The 17485-nt window shown below is 46.3% G+C and overlaps 2 protein-coding genes across 9 annotated transcripts; one reads left to right on the forward strand and one right to left on the reverse strand.

The window, feature by feature from the left end:
- Positions 1-48: 48 nt before the first annotated feature.
- On the forward strand, positions 49-15368 carry Mutyh (mutY DNA glycosylase). Of its 8 annotated transcripts, none has more exons than XM_015485082.2 (16): positions 49-178; positions 3563-3683; positions 4219-4400; positions 4490-4529; positions 4644-4717; positions 4852-4893; positions 4977-5048; positions 5126-5239; positions 5316-5413; positions 5496-5640; positions 5719-5782; positions 5966-6157; positions 6260-6396; positions 6481-6630; positions 6838-6879; positions 7256-8529. In XM_015485082.2, the coding sequence occupies exons 2-16, from the start codon at positions 3569-3571 to the stop codon at positions 7400-7402; spliced, it is 1614 nt and encodes a 537-aa protein (XP_015340568.1). In that variant the 5' UTR covers positions 49-178; positions 3563-3568; the 3' UTR covers positions 7403-8529. The 8 variants fall into 8 exon arrangements, with proteins under 8 accessions (XP_015340568.1, XP_048671439.1, XP_048671437.1 ...); XM_048815482.1 differs by having other exon boundaries at positions 6008-6157; XM_048815480.1 differs by lacking the exon at positions 7256-8529 and adding an exon at positions 14346-15368 and having other exon boundaries at positions 5496-5782.
- Positions 8517-14590, reverse strand: Hpdl (4-hydroxyphenylpyruvate dioxygenase like). Its single transcript, XM_015485083.2, has 2 exons — positions 14493-14590; positions 8517-10063 (listed from the first exon to the last, which is right to left on the reverse strand). The coding sequence occupies exon 2, from the start codon at positions 9902-9904 to the stop codon at positions 8789-8791; it is 1116 nt and encodes a 371-aa protein (XP_015340569.1). The 5' UTR covers positions 9905-10063; positions 14493-14590; the 3' UTR covers positions 8517-8788.
- Positions 15369-17485: the final 2117 nt, after the last annotated feature.

A 17485-nucleotide genomic window follows, 5' to 3' on the forward strand; every position in this document is an offset into this window, starting at 1 on the left:
GGGCGGGGTCTCACGCTTGGGGTCGCAGTAGGGTTGGACTTCCGTTCAGACCTCCCGGGCCCTGTGCAGGGAAGTGGGCCCGGCCCGCGCTGAGAGCCTATTGGCTGGTGCTGCGGACTCCCCGCCTGGATTGGCCGGAGCCACGCCCCTCGGTGTTGCGCGGGAGCCGGCGGAGGAGGTAATTTTTCTTACCACGCGCGGCCTGGGGAGGGTGGGAACCCAGTCTTAACGCCTGCGGTGTTTGTCTGCACCGTTCCGGAATGCTTTGGGTGGGCAGGGCGGGATTCCCTAAAGAGGGGGCACTGCCTGAACTGAGCTTAAAATATGCTTATGAGTTAGGCCAGAAGAAGGGCATTGGGGGAAAGAAAGGTGTTCTGGGCGTGGGCAAATTCCCTGGAAAGATGGAGAGCTTAGTGCGGGCGGAGAACATTCCACAGAACAAGGATGCTGAGGTTATAAAGCGACTGACTAATAGGGAAGCATTTGAAAAAGTCCAAGCGATGAAGTAAAATAGAATTAAGGTTCTGGTAGTGGGGATGATGAGGAAGGGTCCATTTGGAAAGCAATTAGAAAGTATAGTTGACCTAGACGGTGTTTGGGCATGACTCTTACTACCGTGAGAGAGGAGAGAGGTATTAGGAGTAGTAGTCTCTTCCCAGGGACTCTAGTTTTCATTCCCTGGGCCCAGCAACTGATTCTCCTTGTTTATTTTTTCTAGGGCATCTTTTAACTTTTCTCCCCCTACTGAGTCCTTTTCGTCATTATTGAGTTGCTTGGACTTATCCCCTTCTTTTTAAAAAAGAAACACCGTCCTCCATTCCATTAATTAAATTAACAAACATTTATAGTGTTTACCTGCCTTTGGCTTTGAGGACACAACAATTAACGGAAGAGATCTAGTCCTGGTCCTCCTGGAGGTTTTTTTTTTGTTGTTGTTGTTTTGTTTTTGTTTTTTGGTTTGTTTGTTTTTTACAGTCAAGTAGGGTGAGCAGGGCTGGATTATGGCTCAGTAGTAGAGGCACTGGGTTTGATCCTCAGCACCACATAAAAATAAATAAAAGTATTGTGTCCATCTACAACTAAAGATATATATATTTTTAAAGTAGGGTAAGCAGACACTAACTGGAAGAATCACAATTAAGTGTGAAATTACAGTTAACAGCTATAATGGAGGGTTGGGATTGTGGCTCAGTGGCAGAGTGCTTGCCTCACACTTGTGAGCCTCAGCATCACATAAAAATAAATAAAATAAAGGTACTGTGTCCATCAAAACTAAAAAATATTAAAAAAAAAAAAAAAAGAGCTATAATGGAGACCTAAGAGAGTAAGGTGCTTGAACATTTAAGCCAAAACCTAAAAAATGATTGGATTTTAGGAAGAACATAGAAAAGCTCTCTCCAAGCAGAGGAAATGGAGTGTATGAGGCCTCAAAGTGGACAGACAACTTTGGAAATTTAAGCAACTAAATTCAGGTAAATGTGGCTTGAGCATAGTAAGAGGAGAGGATGAAACAAGTGCCGCCCTGGTACATGGACCTTCAAGTCTATGTTAACAGTATTGACTCATTCTTTTTTTTTAATATTTATTTTTTAGTTTTAGGTGGACACAATATCTTTATTTTACATTTATGTGGTGTTGAGCATCAAACCCAGTGTCTCACACATGCTAGGCAAGCACTCTACCACTGAGCTACAACCACAGCCCCAAATATTACGTTAATAAGACCTACCTTGACCACATTATTTAAAATTGCAACATTTCATTCCCATTCTGGCATTTTATGCCCTTCATTTTCTCTATTTTTCCTCTTTATGCTAATAGTATTGCCTTCTAACATCCCATATAATTTACTTATTATGTGTTTGTATTGTCTACCCTATTAGAATATAAGCTCCATGAGGACAGGAATTTTTGATTTTTTTTTTTTTTTTTAGTTGTAGGTGGACACAATACCTTTATTTTATTTATTTATATGTGGTGCTGAGGATCAAACCCAGGGCCTCACACATGCTTGGCAAGTGCTGTACCACTGAGCCACAACCCCAGCCCAGGAATCTTTGATGGTTTGTGGTTTGTTTACTGAATAAACAGCTTGACACGTAGTAGACAATCCATATATATTTGTTTAAGGAATTAATGGGAAGCCATTAAAGGTTTTAAGAAAGGAATTGACATGATCATGTCTTGAAAAGGTTACTTTGCTCTTTGGAAAATTGTAGAATAAATTGTGGAAATGAGTGAGTTTGGTAAAAGAAGTCTGGCCATGAAGGGGAGGAGAGTGGGTCTTGGTTGGAAGATTGGAGGAACAGGACCCTGGGGAAAAAGAGAGATCCCTCCTTCACATAAAAGGAGAAAGAAGGAGGTCAATGCAAATGGAGGGAGGTTTGTATTGTTTTTTTCACTGAAGGAGGCTCTTTTATTTATTTTTTTAGTTGTCGGTGGACCTTTAATTTTATTTATTTATGTGTGGTGCTGAGAATTGAACCCAGTACCTCACACATGCTAGGCAAGTAGTCTACCACTGAGCTACAACCTCAGCCCCAGGAAGCAAGCTCTTTTGATGAAAATGAGATGGTAAAGTTGAAACCTTGAGGTAAGAGTTTGAAATAGGCTTGGGATTGCAGCATAGCCAGAGTATAAGAGTGCACACTCAGTTTGAAAGATCAAGTTATTTAATCTCTACAAACCTTTATTTTCTCATAGCTAAAATGGAGGTAGGCCAGCTACTGTGGTGCATGCCTGTAATCCTGGAGGATCATAAGTTCAAAGCCAGCCTCAGCAACTTAGCAAGAAAAAAAATAAAAAGGGCTGAAGATGGAGTTCAGTGGCTAAGCACTCTTGGGTTCAATTCCCAGACCATAAATAAATAAATGGAAGCAGTAGTAGTAAATAAATAAATAAAATGGAGGCAGTAGTAGTACCTGCCTTGGGGAGCCATCAGGAAATTGAAACACTTCATGGGGTCTTACATAAACACTGTTAGTCTCTTTTTTTCCGTTAGAGAAAAGGCAGCCAGAAGAACAGTCAGAGCAGTGACCTTATTGCTAATGGTCAGTTAGTAATAATTGCTAGATCAGAAAGTTATTAGGAATAAAAGTAGTTCATCTCTTCTCCCATTGATTTGCCATTTAGTCTTAGGCAAATCTTTTTCCCTCTCTGATCCTTGGTTTCTCCTTTCTATCAAATAAAGGTTTTAGTGTAACCATGAAATATTTCTAAGTGGAGAAACCTCCCACCCACCCTATGCCCCTAGATACCTTGAAACAACAACATCATAATAAGCATCAGGAACCCGTAAATACTCCCCAACAGAAGACTTTGGTCCTTGGCCCATATTGACCCTCGCTTGTTACTCTGAATTTCTCATGCTAGTACTCCTGTGCTGGTCATGCCTCTCAGTGCCACAGAGAGCCAAGAGCAAACCCTAGGTGTCTTGAGAGTACATGAGAAAAAATAGATACTCTGTGAGTGGTATAGGGATAGAAGTGATTGTAACTACTGTGAGGCCCCAAGATTCAGTCTCATTGTGACCAACTACTTGGGCTGGGTCTTTCTCTTCCAGGCCATCATGAGGAAACTTCAAGCAGCTGTGGGAAGTAATTTGGGAAAGCAGGCAGCCAGCCAGGAGAGAAGGAAGAAACGTGCCCCCAATAGTAGCCAGGCCAAGCCTTCTGCTCCTAAGGGTAAGGAGCTTGGTCCTAGCCCAAGACTCCAGAGGCTGGTTTCATTGGCTGTGAAAGGGTGCAGATTTGGACTGAGAAGGGAACCTGGTATGACTTAAAGCATTAAGACACTATTTAAGGGCATAATTCTGTGTTGCTGTGTGACTTTGGGATAATTGCTCTAATTGGCTACTTTTTTTACCAATAATACAGAGCAATAGCCTATGCTTTTCTTCCCTCATGTGACTTTCATGGGATCAAATGAGTTTATGAGCCTGAAAGTGTTTTGTAAATAGGGAACCCTGCATAGATATTTATCATGTCTAACTAAAACTGTTGGGTTTTCATCATGACCCAGAGACAACAGAGCCAGCAGTATCACTCTGAGAAAATTAAGGCCATAAATTGGGTCAATGCTACATGCAGCTAGACAACTGTGGTTGACTCTAGCTCCAAAGCTTAAGCGCTAGACTGGGAGTAGGGGAGGTCCTGTATAGAGTACACCGCCACAGGCTTCTATGTCCTGGGTTCCTCCTGAGGTGGGTTCCCTATGCAGGGAGGATCTCTGAGTGTCCTGGGACTCCTGCAGACCTGGCCAATCAGCAAGAAGAGAAGATATTTCAGGCCTCTGTCTCCCCATACCATCTATTCAGAAATAGAACTGAAATAACAGCCTTCAGGAAGAGCCTACTGAGCTGGTATGACACAGAGAAGCGGGACCTACCCTGGAGAAGACAGGTAAGCAGATGAGGAACAAGGAGGGTTGGGCAGGAGAATGGCATCCAGGACCTTCCATACTAACTTCCCACCTGGGCTTGCACTGACAGGCAGAGGATGAGGCAGACCTGGATAGGCGAGCATATGCTGGTCAGTACATCTCCTGAAAGCAGGGGTACCTTGCCTGGAAATGTATAGTTCTGGGGCTGTGGGTTAGGAACAAGGCAGGTTAGCAGTACTCTCATGCCAACCCTTCTCCCCTAGTGTGGGTGTCAGAGGTTATGCTGCAGCAGACCCAGGTTGCCACAGTGATCAACTACTATACCCGGTGGATGCAGGTGACACCAGGGAAAAGAGGGGAGGGTTGGGCCAGACCCCAGAAAAGAGCCTATACTTTGGGATGTGTGTAGAGAAATCTTCCTTCACTGCCCTAACCCTTGATCTCTTCTTCTTTTCTGCTTTGGAACTATAGAAATGGCCAACACTGCAGAACCTGGCCAATGCTTCTCTGGAGGTAAAAGCTATCCTTGGGTAGTGAGAATGGGGACAACTGAGGGACTGACCACTTATCTCTTTGACCTGTGACTCCACCTACAGGAGGTGAACCAACTTTGGGCTGGTCTGGGCTACTATTCTCGAGGCCGGCGACTACAGGAGGGAGCTCGGAAGGTAAGGGGTTGCCAAGGGCAGGGTGTAGAAGCCTGGGGCCTCAAGTGTTTCACAACCTTAAACCTTACCCCAATCAGGTGGTAGAAGAGCTAGGGGGCCACATGCCCCGTACAGCAGACACCCTACAGCAGCTCCTACCTGGTGTGGGGCGGTACACAGCTGGAGCCATTGCTTCCATTGCCTTTGGTCAGGTGAGACCATTTCCCACCCACACTTTGTGTGTAGTATCTCCCAGCCAAGGCTAAGTTCTGAACTTCTCTGTACAAGGCAACCGGTGTGGTGGATGGGAATGTAGTACGGGTGCTGTGCCGTGTCCGAGCCATTGGTGCTGATCCCAAGAGCACCCTTGTCTCTCAGCATCTCTGGTATGATACTGGAATAATGGGGGACTATGGGAGGGGTATCTTCAAAGGGTCTTTTCCTCACAGAGGTGTTCTCTTCTTGTAGGAGCCTAGCCCAGCAGCTAGTGGATCCAAACCGACCAGGGGACTTTAATCAAGCAGCCATGGAACTGGGGGCCACAGTGTGCACCCCACAGCGGCCTCTCTGCAGCCAGTGCCCTGTGCAGAGCTTGTGCAGGGCACGCCAGAGGGTGAGCCTCCTGGGGAGGGAGCACTCAGGAATCCTAGGGTATGGCCCTTGCCCCATGACACCCCACCCTGTCTCTCAGGTAGAGCAGGAACAGTTCTCAGCTTCATGGAACCTGCAAGGCACTCTTGACGTGGAGGACTGCAGTGAGTGCGGCCTTAACCCCAACCCCACCCTCTCCTGCCCCTGTCAGGGAGCTGCCTGTAGTTCTTTCTGAACTAGTAAGATCCTGCTGAGTAAGATCCTGCTGAACCAGGCCAAGCCTGCTTTCTGGGCTTGGCACCTAAGCCTTCTTGGACTGAGCAGGGCTTGGGGATCTCTGTTTCCAGCTCCCATCACTGGAAAGTGCCAGCTGTGCCTGCCTTCCACAGAACCCTGGAACCACACGTTGGGAGTGGCCAACTTTCCCAGAAAGGCCAGCCGCAGGCCCCCCAGGGAGGAGTACCTGGCCATCTGTGTTCTGGAGCAGCCCAGAGCCCTTGGGGGTACCCATATTCTGCTGGTGCAAAGGCCTAGCTCAGGTACCCGGATGCTGGGAGTAAAGTGGCACAATCAACAAGGAGGAGTAGAGAGAGGAGTCAGCAGCTAAGGCCTGACCCATACCTGGCTGCCCTCCCTCTCAGGTCTGCTGGCAGGACTATGGGAGTTCCCATCCGTGACCTTGGAGCACTCAGGACAGCATCAGCACAAGGACCTGCTGCAGAAACTACAGAGTTGGACTGGGCCTCTCCCTGCTACCCACCTCCAGTACCTTGGAGAGGTAAGTAAAAGTGGAGGGACCAGGACTGATGACCTCTGTGGCCACATCCACAGATCTATTTCAACCCCCTGATCCTCCTCCCAGGTGAGCCACACTTTCTCTCATATCAAGCTGACATATCAAGTATATGGTCTGGCCCTGGAAGGGCAGACCCCAGTGACCACACCACCTGGTGCTCGATGGCTGACTCGAGAGGAATTTCACACCGCAGCTGTTTCTACTGCCATGAAAAAGGTACTACCTTTGTCTTCATTTTCCCTTTTGTTTCCTACATTGTCTATATGAACCGATTACTGTGTAAATAGGAACACACACATACACACACACACACACACACATTTTAAGCTAAAGTACTGGGGCATAATGTCAAGGGCAGAAAATAGAAGTTTGGCTCTTTTGGAGAAGATGCCAGCCCTGTCCTTACCCCTTACTCTTGGCTAGGTGTTCCGTGTATATGAGGACCATCAGCCAGGGACCTGCAAGGTAAGTCTCATGGCCCTTAAAGTAATGAGGGCAATACAGTGTGAAATGTTTGTGCAAAGGTAGGGCATTATGCAGTCTGCAATGCCCAAGGAGCCATGAACGTTTGGTTAGCTGGAGAAGTTGGCAGAGCCTGCCCAGGTCAGCCAAAGCATAAAAACCAAGCTGCCAAAGCATTTAAGGTGGAAGAGAGGAGCCAGATTTGTACCTCAGGAAGATTTCCTCAGGCTGCTTTTTGTAGAGTTAGGCACAGATAAGATATTTGGAGGCAGCTCTACATATCAGGATAGAACCTGAGCTAGATTAATAAAGAGGAGATGCTGGAAAGAATTCCATGATGTCCTCTCCTCAGTACCTCCCTCTTTTGGCTTCTACACAGGGTTCCAAAAGGTCTCAATTGTCTTCTCCATCCAGCCAGAAAAAGCCCAGCTGGAAAAAGCCCAACCGGGGCCAGCAAGTCCTGGATAGTTTCTTTTGGCCTCATGTCCCCACTGACACACCCAGCCTCAACAGTGCAGCCCAGTGATGCCTCTGAAAGTCCCTATCCCTGAGAGTCCTATTGTTTAATAAAGTGCTTACTTTTTTTGGGGGGGAGGGGGTACTAGGGATTGAACTGAGGGGCACTCAATCACTAAGTCACATCCCCAGCCTCATTTTGTATTTTATTTAGAGACAGGGTCTCACTGGGTTCTGGAGCAGCCCAGAGCCCTTGGGGGTACCCGCATTCTGCTGGTGCAGAGGCCTAACTCAGGTACCTGGATGCTGGGAGCAAAGTAGCACAATCAACAGGGAGGAGTAGAGAAAGGAGTCAGCAACTGAGGCCTGACCCATACCTGGCTGCTCTCCCTCTCAGGTCTACTGGCAGGACTATGGGAGTTCCTATCCGTGACCTTGGAGGCATTCAGGGCAGCTGGCTATTGCTGAGGCTGGCTTTGAACCCCGTTATCATCCTGTCTCAGCCTCCCAAGCTGCTGGGATTACAGGCGTGCGCCACTGCGCCCAGCTAAAGTGCTTATTTTTGTAGTCATTTTGGAAAAGTTGCATACTCTCCCTAGCCCCTTTACTCCACACCTCTGAGGGACCCAGAAAATATTGGGTCCTGATTCCCACTTGGTTGAGCTTCCATACAGCTTTAGGCAGAGGGAGGAGGGTGTGTTCTGTCCACATAATCTGTTCTCCTTTCCCAGGAAGTGATGGCTGCTGCAGGGAGCACCTGCCAAGAGTTGACACCCAACACTTTCTAGGTCTCAGGTCAGCTTGATTGGAGCAGTGGTATTATCCTAAAGCAGGTGGTTGGGCTTAACCCTGAACCAGCCTGTCTCTACCTACATGGGTTGCTCCCTAGGGAGAAGGGAAGCACAGAAGAATTTGTCTTAATTACCTACCTCAAATACTAAGTCATTTATTTAGGGATACATTTCACATATAGTGAAAATTCAGAAATGCAAAGGGTTAAAAAAATCATAAATTTGGGGCAGAGAGGGAAATACTATCATAGGGGAACACAAAGGGGTGGGAGTGTAGTTCAGTAATAGAGCATGTTCCTAGCATGTGCAAGGTCCTGGGTTCAGTCCCCATCTTGCAAAAAATAAATTAGTCCTACTCACATTAAAAAAAAAAGAAGAACACAAAGGCTTGTATTAGTTATGTCTGTGACCTAATCATGTAATTTTTTTATTGTTCTTTGTATCTTGTGTATGTATTAGATATTAAATTGTAAGAAATGTTTTATACTTAAACAAACAAACAAAAAACAACACTTCTTTGGAGCCCAGTAAGACTTAACTCCTGGCAGGTACTAAGGAGAAGCAGGGCACACCTGGCCTCGGAGGGTATTGCATTTCAATAGCTGGGCCTCCTCTGAGTGTGTCTCAGGCTACAAGAAAGTGGCTGCATCTAGCTCTGGCTGTCCTCAGGCTTTCTGGCTCCTGGCAGCTTCCTCTTGTATGGATTGCCACAGTGCTCGAATGTTGTCCTGGCCAAACCCTGTGGCCCCTTGCCTCTGAATCAGCTCCAAGAAGAAGGTATCCTCAGCAAAGAGGGACTTGGTGAAGACCTGAAGCAGAAACTTGCCTTTATCTCCATCTAGCAGTATTCCCTGTTGGGCCAGAACGCCAGGTTTGAGCCCCGCAGCTAGGATCTGCTTTTCTTTGCCTGGCTGCTGGTAGTATGCTTCCGGAGGTGTCAGGAGCCGGCCTCCGGCCAAAGCCATACCCTCACTGGCCTCCATGATGTTGGGCGTATACAGTCCTACGTGCTGCAGGCCCGGCCCCCTGTGCCGAACCAGAAACTGCTCCACCTGGTCCTGTCTATAGGTAGCCCCCGGCAGAGACTCGGCCAGCACAAGGGTGGGGACAGTGCTGCCGGGTGGAGTCTGCAGGGCCATGAGCCGCAGCCCCCCATTCCCTGACTCAGCTACCACTTCGAGGCCCAGCTCGGGATCCTCCCCTGGGTTCAACGGCAAGTGGTGAAAGCCCAGGCAGTCCTGGAACCAGCGCCTAAGTGTTGGGGTGCTGCCGGGGGTGCAAGCCAAGGTCAAGTGGTCCACGTGGCTGACCCAACCTGCTTCGGGCTTGGAGGGCACCGGTCCGAAGCCCGGTAGGAAGGGCCCTTGATAGCCGGCACGCTCCAGCAACGTCAGGCTGAGGTTGCCAGCTGGCGAGCTGACCACAGCGTAGGTGGCGGCGCCCTGAGCATCCCGCACGTTAACTGGGGGCACCGGCACACGACAGCCCCGGGACGCCAGCACTTGGGCGGCTGTGCTCGCATCGTCCACATCGAAACACAAGTTCGTGGCGCTGGGCACAGCATGATGTGGGTCTAGACCGTACAGCGGCTCCCCGGGTCCCGCACCCTCATTCACCAAAAAGACGGCGTCTCCGCTGCGTAGGGCCAGTTGCCGCCAGCCACCTGCTTCCCGCACCGCCAGGGGCTGGAAGCCAAAGAGGCACTGCAGATCCCGGGCTAGGGGCTGCCCGGCCGCCACTTGGAAGGCGATGTGACACAGGCGGCGGGCGTGCACGGCCATTACGCGCCTCGTGGCCAGCCGGGCGGTTCTTCTCCTAAGGCAGCTCCCTTGTCGTTCAGAACTCCCAAGACTTTTGGTCCCAAGTTGGTTGTCCAGAGCCGGTTGGAAACTGGTGGAGTCCAGTTCTTCCCAGAGAGCGTGTTCCTCGCTTGCTCTTTTCTAGGGAGGAAATTTAAAATTTAAGCTGGGTGGCCTTGGGAGCTCGGTTCACCTTACAGTGTCATCCAAAGTGGATCTACTTGGGGATCACCGGCCCGGCAAGGGCGAGTAGTAAGGCCACGAGGAACCAGTACTGGGCGGAGCGCGACCGAAGGAGGGCCTATGACTCCGCCTTTGACACGCCTTCCTTCAGATCTGTCGCCTAGGATACAGTGGGGACACTGAGCTGCTCCTTCCCAGGGCCTCGGGCGGGGTCACACTCTTGGGCATGGAGGCCCCTTCCCGAGTCCAGGAAATCACAATAGTCACCTTCATTTAATGCCAGGAACTGGATTCACACTCTACCCGTGACCTCAAAGCAAAGGACACAGCCCTTGTTGGTGAAGGATCCTGAATCCTTCCTTCACAAACATGTGATTTCTTAGCAGTTTCATGCTTTTCTTCACAATTCAGGGGTTATCCTTTAAGTTCTAATGTGCCTTTAAGTTCTTTTTTTTTTTTTTTAAGAGAGAGAATATGAATCTTTTTTGTAGATGGACACAACACAATGCCTTTATTTTTATGTGGTGCTGAGAATTGAACCCCCACCCCCTAGGTCAGTGCTCTACTGCTGAGCCACAATCCCAGCCTGAAGTTCTTTTTTTAATATTAAAATGTTTAGAAGATTTTCATTCCCCTAAACAGTCCAGAAAAATTGATATAAAAAGATGGACCACCAATATGCCATCTATGTGTCTCAGCTACACTTATCTCTCCAAGCCCATTTCTCTCAACATCTTTTGCTCCCTTGTCCCAAGAATTGTAGGGAGGGGGACCCTTTGTTGTTGTTTATTTTGTTGTTCCTGAAAAGAACAGCTGCACTCCACCCTGTCAGGACTAGAACTCAAGTCCTCCTTGCTCTTTGAAGCTTCCTAACTGGCCTTGAGCCAATGCTTTGGGGGTGAGGGGGGCGGTTCTAGCCTTGAGACCCAGGATTGTGTGAGATCAGTGAAGAGAGGAAATTAGAAATCTGGTACTTCAACTGGATGACCCTTTAAGGGTTAAGGAAGGGCATTCAAGAAGGGCAAAAGGCATAAGCAAAAAGCTCAGTGAGGATTAAGCTAAACTCGGGAGAAATAGCATTGGGGAGGCATTTGGGATGGACACTAATACTGTGATGAGTCCTGCTTCCTCACATGTTGAAGTTCGAACATTAGAGAAGCATGCCGAGGCAAGCATATGAAGCAGGGTTTATTTAAAAAGGGGTAACATAGACTTCTCCTGTGAGGGAGAAGGGGGCCATAGCTGGTATCCTGGTATCCCAAGAAGCAAGGTGTTCTGCCCTTTTTATATGTCCTAGACTTCCTTTGTTCTCCTGCTTTCCCCCCTTATCTTTCTCCTTCCAGTGGAGGAGACTAGGCCCAAGAATGCTCGGTGGGAAGGCCAAAAGGTGGGAAATAGGTGGGCTGAAGGGGGAAGGGCAGGGGGGAGTAGACAAGGACACATTAACCTTATAGCTCCCTGTAGGGTAGGGAAATTCCTGGGACAGGTTACCTTGGCAACAAGTTGGAGCAGGGGCAGCTTCTTGATAAGATCCCTCAGGAGACAGTCTCCAACTTCCCAGACTTGCTCACAATTGGCCTCCCAGATCCTACCTGACTTGATTTACCTATCTACACTGACTGCCTAATTCTAGCTTCAACACCAAGGTTTGAAGCATTGCAAGAGATTCAGGAAGCCTTCTCTGTAGGGATTCACTGGCAAGAAGAAAAAGGCAGAGCGCTTGCCTATCATGTGTGAGGCACCGGGTTTGATCCTCAGCACCACATAAAAATAAAGATATTGTGTCCACCTATAACTAAAAAACTTTTTTTTTTTTAAAGGAGGAGGCTATCATAAGGGAACAGGGCTAAGAAAAATAGGCCTGGATGGGTGTTCAAAATTGTAGACAGGAGGAGAATACCTGGAAGCTGGTCAATGCTAAAGGCACTGGGTGTTATTCTGCAGACCAGTGAATGTGAGAACATGAATTCCACAGACAAACTTGAGTTTAAAATTCACCCCTAGCACTTATTACCAAGACTTTTGGTGAGTTGTTTAACTTCTCTGAGCCTTAGTTTCCTCATCTGCAAAAGTGGAGATAATAGGGCTGGGGATGTGGCTGAAGCCGTAGCACACTCGCCTGGCATACACTGGGCGCTGGGTTCTATCCTCAGCACCACATACAAATAAAATAAAGATGTTGTGTCCACCGAAAACTAAAAAATATCAAAAAATTCTCTCTCTCTCTCTTAAAAAAAAATGGAGATAATAATGTCACAGGAGAAGACATCTCTGAAGAGGGTTCCAAGGAGTTACCAGTGAGAAGAGGGAAATTGACCCAGAATCAGGAGGGTTCTTGACATACTTGACAGAAAATATTTTGGGCACTGTGGGTCAGAGGCATAGACAGATTTATCTAGGAAAGCAGATACATATTCAAGAGAGAATGAATGGGGGCAGGCCTTTGGGGTAAAGCAAGGAATACACATTCAAGGGAGAATGTGGGCTATTTCCAGAGGCAGAGACAGCAACCTGTTGGTGTAGGGTGTTAATGTTTATAGAGGGCTGGAGCTAGGGGCTGGTCTAGAAGTAGAAGTAGAGTTACACAATTTTGTGCCAGTTTTCCCTGTGCTTCCTCATTATCCTCTTTTCACAAGGGAATGGTTCAAGGGCATTGGCCAAAGGTGTACAGCTCAGGGGTAGAAGTTTATCTGCATTTCAATGGTTTATGGGAACTTCCATTGAGACTCATTTTCTCCCTTTATTTCCAGATTCCTATCTCAATAGTAACTACCACATCAGGTAGTCATGAAATGAGGTAGAATAAGTGTTCAGTAAATAGTAGCAGTTGCTACTGTGATTATTGTATTATTTTATTTTCTATCATTATACAATGCCATGGCACTTCCCAGAGGGTATTATGAATTCTGCTAGAGGTAAGGGGGCAGGCACTTCACTGTCAAAGCCCAAGCTGCTTAGTCAGAGTAGCTCAATAAATGGCCCAGAGAAAGCTTTGGCTCATTCCAAGGATTCCTGGGTAGCATTAACTCTCTTCACCCTCATCTTCAAAGGACTTCTTAGCCCCAGGCACTGTGGAAAGTATAGGGACTACCTTAGGGAAAGAGTGCCCTATCTCCTGCCTGGCCCCATTTTATTGATTATTTATTATATGACCTTGAGTAATGTTCTCCCTTATTACATGTCAAACTAAGATTGTATAATACCAACTCAGCTTCCTTCTTAGGATATATCATGGGAACAGGTTGATACTGAACCTTGGTCTTGTACTTAATCCTCAAATGATTGCAGAAGCAATGAAAGACAGTAGCCTTGTCATCCCTCCTTGCCAAAAGTATCACGATTACTAGTTCCTAGATCGTGCTGAATTTCTCAGGTTGTACAGTGACATGGGGGAATTGCAGCCAGGCAAGAGGTCTAGGTTTTACCCTCTGAATTGGGTAGGGCCTGAAATGGTACTAACAGTGGCTCTGACTTGGCTGTCTGTGGGGCTCTGATTTTAGTGGAGTCTGAACACAGAGCCCTGGGAGTAGGGCTCTGGAAAAGCTGGGACAGAATGGGCTACCTTGACCCCTCAGAGTCAGAGCCCCACTGAGCAGCTTTAGAATCTACAGACCTTTGGCCCAGCCTCAGGAGTTTGCACTCAATAGTCCCAGTTATAGACAGGGGCTGAGTTTGTGGCTCAGTGGTAGAGCACTTGCCTGGCACTTATGAGGCACTGGGTTCGATCCTCAGCACTACATGAAAATAAATAAATAAAATAAAGGTATTGTGCCCATCTACAACTTAAAAACAGCAGAAACGGGAACCCTGGCCATTCATTTCCCACCTGCTCTAGAGGGGAAAGGTTTGTGGAGGCTAAACGGGAGCTGTCTGAAAGATAAGGGTGATTTTCACTGGAGCATGTTGCTCTGCAAGGGTACTGCCAGGGCACAGACTGGACTCTCGGGCTGAGGGTAGAAGTGGTTGTGCATGTTGGTCTCCCTCCGAGACAGAGACAGATTCCATTTCCTGCAGCTCTACTGGATTCCAGACCATGGCCCACGAAACTCCTTGTTCCCTTACTGTCAGCAACCTGCCGGACTTTTCTCAAGGCCTTCCTGCTGCGGCTATAGCTCAGGGGAGATATGCAGCTAGAGATTGAAGAGAACCGGAAGACACCATTGGAGCGCGCGCCGGGTCAAGCTGCAAGGTGTTGGCGCTGCTGGGGGTTTCCTGCTAATTCTGCCTTCCTTGGCCACAGGGTGTACAGAGACGGTGGCGAGGACTATGGAGGGTCGAGGAGCCCAGTGGCGGAGCCACGTCTTTCCTGCCGCTCTCGGCCTAAGCCTAACAGCTAGCGGGGGCACCGTCCGTTTGGCTCCAAAATCCTCTCAGCTTTGTGTCTCACCTCTCCCTGTCGGCGTAAAGCTCTCCAGACCCAGCCCCTCCCGATCTCTCCGCTCTGCTTTCCTGCGAGAAGAACCCGAAAGCTCGTCCCTTTCTGGATCCGCCCCTTCTCCCGCCCTTCCCTAGTTTTGACCCCGAGCTCCTCCTTCTTTTCTTCCGCCGGAAGCAACCCCGGAAGCTCCTGCCTTTTTGGACCGGTGTCTGCCCTCACGTGACCTTGTCCCACTGCGATTGTGGAGATTTGACATTTTACTGGACGTGACCTAGAAAATTTCAGGGATGATGATATTTAAGTTTTTTTATGTGTGGTAAAATACACATACTATTTACTAACAACCATGTTCGGTGGTATTAAGTATATTCGTGTTGTGCGACAAATCCCATGGTCCATCTTCAGGACTTATTCTTCCCCAACTGAAACTGTACTCAAGAAACAGTGGGTTTCCATTTTCCCTTATCCCAGTGGCAACCAGCTTTCTACTGTTTCTCATTTTAATTTGTAGGAACTTAATGCAAGTGGAATTATACAGTATTTGTGTTTTTATGATTGACTTATTTCACTTAGCATAATGTCCTCAATGTTGTGCCCTGAGGGAAGTGAAGAAGTGAGCCCAATGGCTCTTAAGGGAAAGAACCATTCTCCAGGGAAAGAAAACAAGCCCACTTTACTGATTTTCTCCTCTTTCTAGTATTTTCACTCTCTTAAGAGAGAATTCTGAGGTCTCCTTTACTTAAAAAAAAATTTTTTTTCTGTCCTATGTACTTCTGAAACTGCTATTGTATCTTTCTCCTCACTTCCACAGTCAGACTTCTAATAAGAATTATTGTTATATTTATTGTTTTATTCTGGGAATTGAACTCAGAGCACCACTGAGCTATATCACCATCCCTTTTATTTTGAGATAGGGTCTTGTTAGGTTGCTCAGGATGGCCTTGAACTTGGAATCCTCCTGCCTCAGCCTTCTATGTAGGTGGGATTACAATACTGTGTCATTGTGCATGGCTAAAAATTAAGTTTTCACGTTTTAATTTTGTCACCTTTTCTTTCTTTCTTTTTTCTTTCTTTTTTTTTTTTTTTGTACCAGGGTTTGAACCCAGGAGCATTTTACTGCTAACCTGCATCCCCAGCCCTTTTTATTTTTATTTTAAGACAAGGTTTTGCTGAGTTGCTATAGGACTCGCTAAAGTTGCCCAGGCTGGACATGAATTTGAAATCCTCCTGCCTTGGCTCCATGGTCTCTGGGATTACAGGTATTTGTCACCAGTGCTGAGCAAAATTGGTTTTTAAAGATAGACAAATTATAAAAAGTTCATTAAACATGCTCAATATAAAAACCCAAATGTAGGAAAATATGGACAATTATTATTCTTTGATCACTCTGCAGAGGTCACCACTACTAAAAGTTTCTCATGCATTCTTTTTAAAAGCATCTCATATGCATTTATACAAACATATACATAGCTATCCGTTTATCTTTGTGTGTTAGTATGTGTGTATATGTGTGTATGTGTGTATGGGGATTGAGCCCAGAGCTAGTGAGCTACGTCCCCAGTCCCTAGCTGTTTTTCTTTTTAAAATTTATTTATTTACTTATTTGTTCTAATTTGTTATATGCATTTAAATTCACAGTACACAAATGGAGCACAATTTTTCATTTCTCTGGTTGTACACAAAGTAGAGTCACACATCCATGTCTTCATACATGTACCTAGGGTAATGATGTCCATCTCATTCTACCATCTTTCCTACCCCCATGCCCCCTTCCTCCTCTTTTCCCTATCCAAGATTCCTCCATTCTTCCCATGGATCCCCCACCCCCATTGTGGATCAGTTCCTTAGCCCATTTATTGATTTTTTTTAGTGTTAAGTTTTTTTTGAGTTCTTTATATATCCTGGAGATTAGTGCTCTATCTGATGTGCATGTGGTAAAAAATTGCCTGGCTGTTTTTCTCAACATGTCCAGTCTTAGATACATTTCCATTTCACTACAAATAAATCTTCCGTAATATTTATAATGACTATGTAATTTCCTGATATGTGCATGTGTTATAGTTACATTAACCAGCACTCTCTAATAAACATGCAAGTTGTATTCCATGTTAGCTGTTTATAAATGCCACCATAAATAAGTCTTACCATAAGTCTTTGGCACATGTGAAGTACACTTATAGACCAATCTCTTTTTCTTTTTATTTATTTATTTGTTTTTGTTGTGCTGGGAATCATACTCAGAATGTTGCACATGCTAAGCAAGCTCTCTACCACCGAGCAACATCCTCAGCCTTGTAGGCCAAATTCTTTTTTTTTTTTTGTAAATATTTATTTAATTGTAGATGAACACACAGTATCATTATTTATTTTTATATGGTGCCGAGATTGAACCCAGTGCCTCATACATGCAAGGCAAGCACTTTACCACTGAGCTACAGCCTTAGCCCGTAGGCCAAATTCTTGAAAGCAGAATTGCTACTCTCCAAACCAGTCTCCAATATGTAGCCAACATTAGCATTGGGAAATGCAAATCTAATTATGTTACTGTCCTGCTTAAAACAATTTAATAAGTTCCACCTACGCTTGAGGTCATAACAGAAAAGTCTCCGGTGGTCATTAGACCCTGTTCAACTTCCCAGCTTTTTTATCACCACTGTCCTTCTCCTCCATACTGTAGTTTATTGATATTTTCATGTTTTTTTCCCACCTCCAATTTTTGTTTTCCCACTCACAACTATTCTCTCCTACATGGAATACTCTTTCTTTCCCTCCTGCCTTGATTTGGCTAACATTTTCTTGGTTAGTATACTTCAGTATAAATTTCATTTCCACCATCCCTGAGACTTATTTCCAGTGTCTAATACAAGGTTTGGCACATTTTAAGAGCTCAGTAGATATTTATTAATGAACCAAGGTCTTAAGGACCAAGTGATTCCAAGACTGTCATTTTTTGTATGACCCCTAGGTGTCATCATTGGCCTCAGTTTAACTAGGTCTTGGCT

Source organism: Marmota marmota, unplaced genomic scaffold, assembly GCF_001458135.2.
Source record: "Marmota marmota marmota unplaced genomic scaffold, marMar, whole genome shotgun sequence".
Lineage (NCBI taxonomy): Eukaryota > Metazoa > Chordata > Mammalia > Rodentia > Sciuridae > Marmota > Marmota marmota.

Coding starts and splice junctions, on each gene's coding strand:
- Hpdl (XM_015485083.2), bottom strand. CDS start 9,904: ATGGCCGTGCACGCCCGCCGCCTGTGTCACATCGCCTTCCAAGTGGCG.
- Mutyh (XM_048815476.1), top strand. CDS start 3,569: ATGAGGAAACTTCAAGCAGCTGTGGGAAGTAATTTGGGAAAGCAGGCA. Junction 5,240..5,315: donor CTTCCATTGCCTTTGGTCAG/GTGAGACCATTT, acceptor TCTCTGTACAAG/GCAACCGGTGTGGTGGATGG. Junction 6,880..7,255: donor ATCAGCCAGGGACCTGCAAG/GTAAGTCTCATG, acceptor GCTTCTACACAG/GGTTCCAAAAGGTCTCAATT.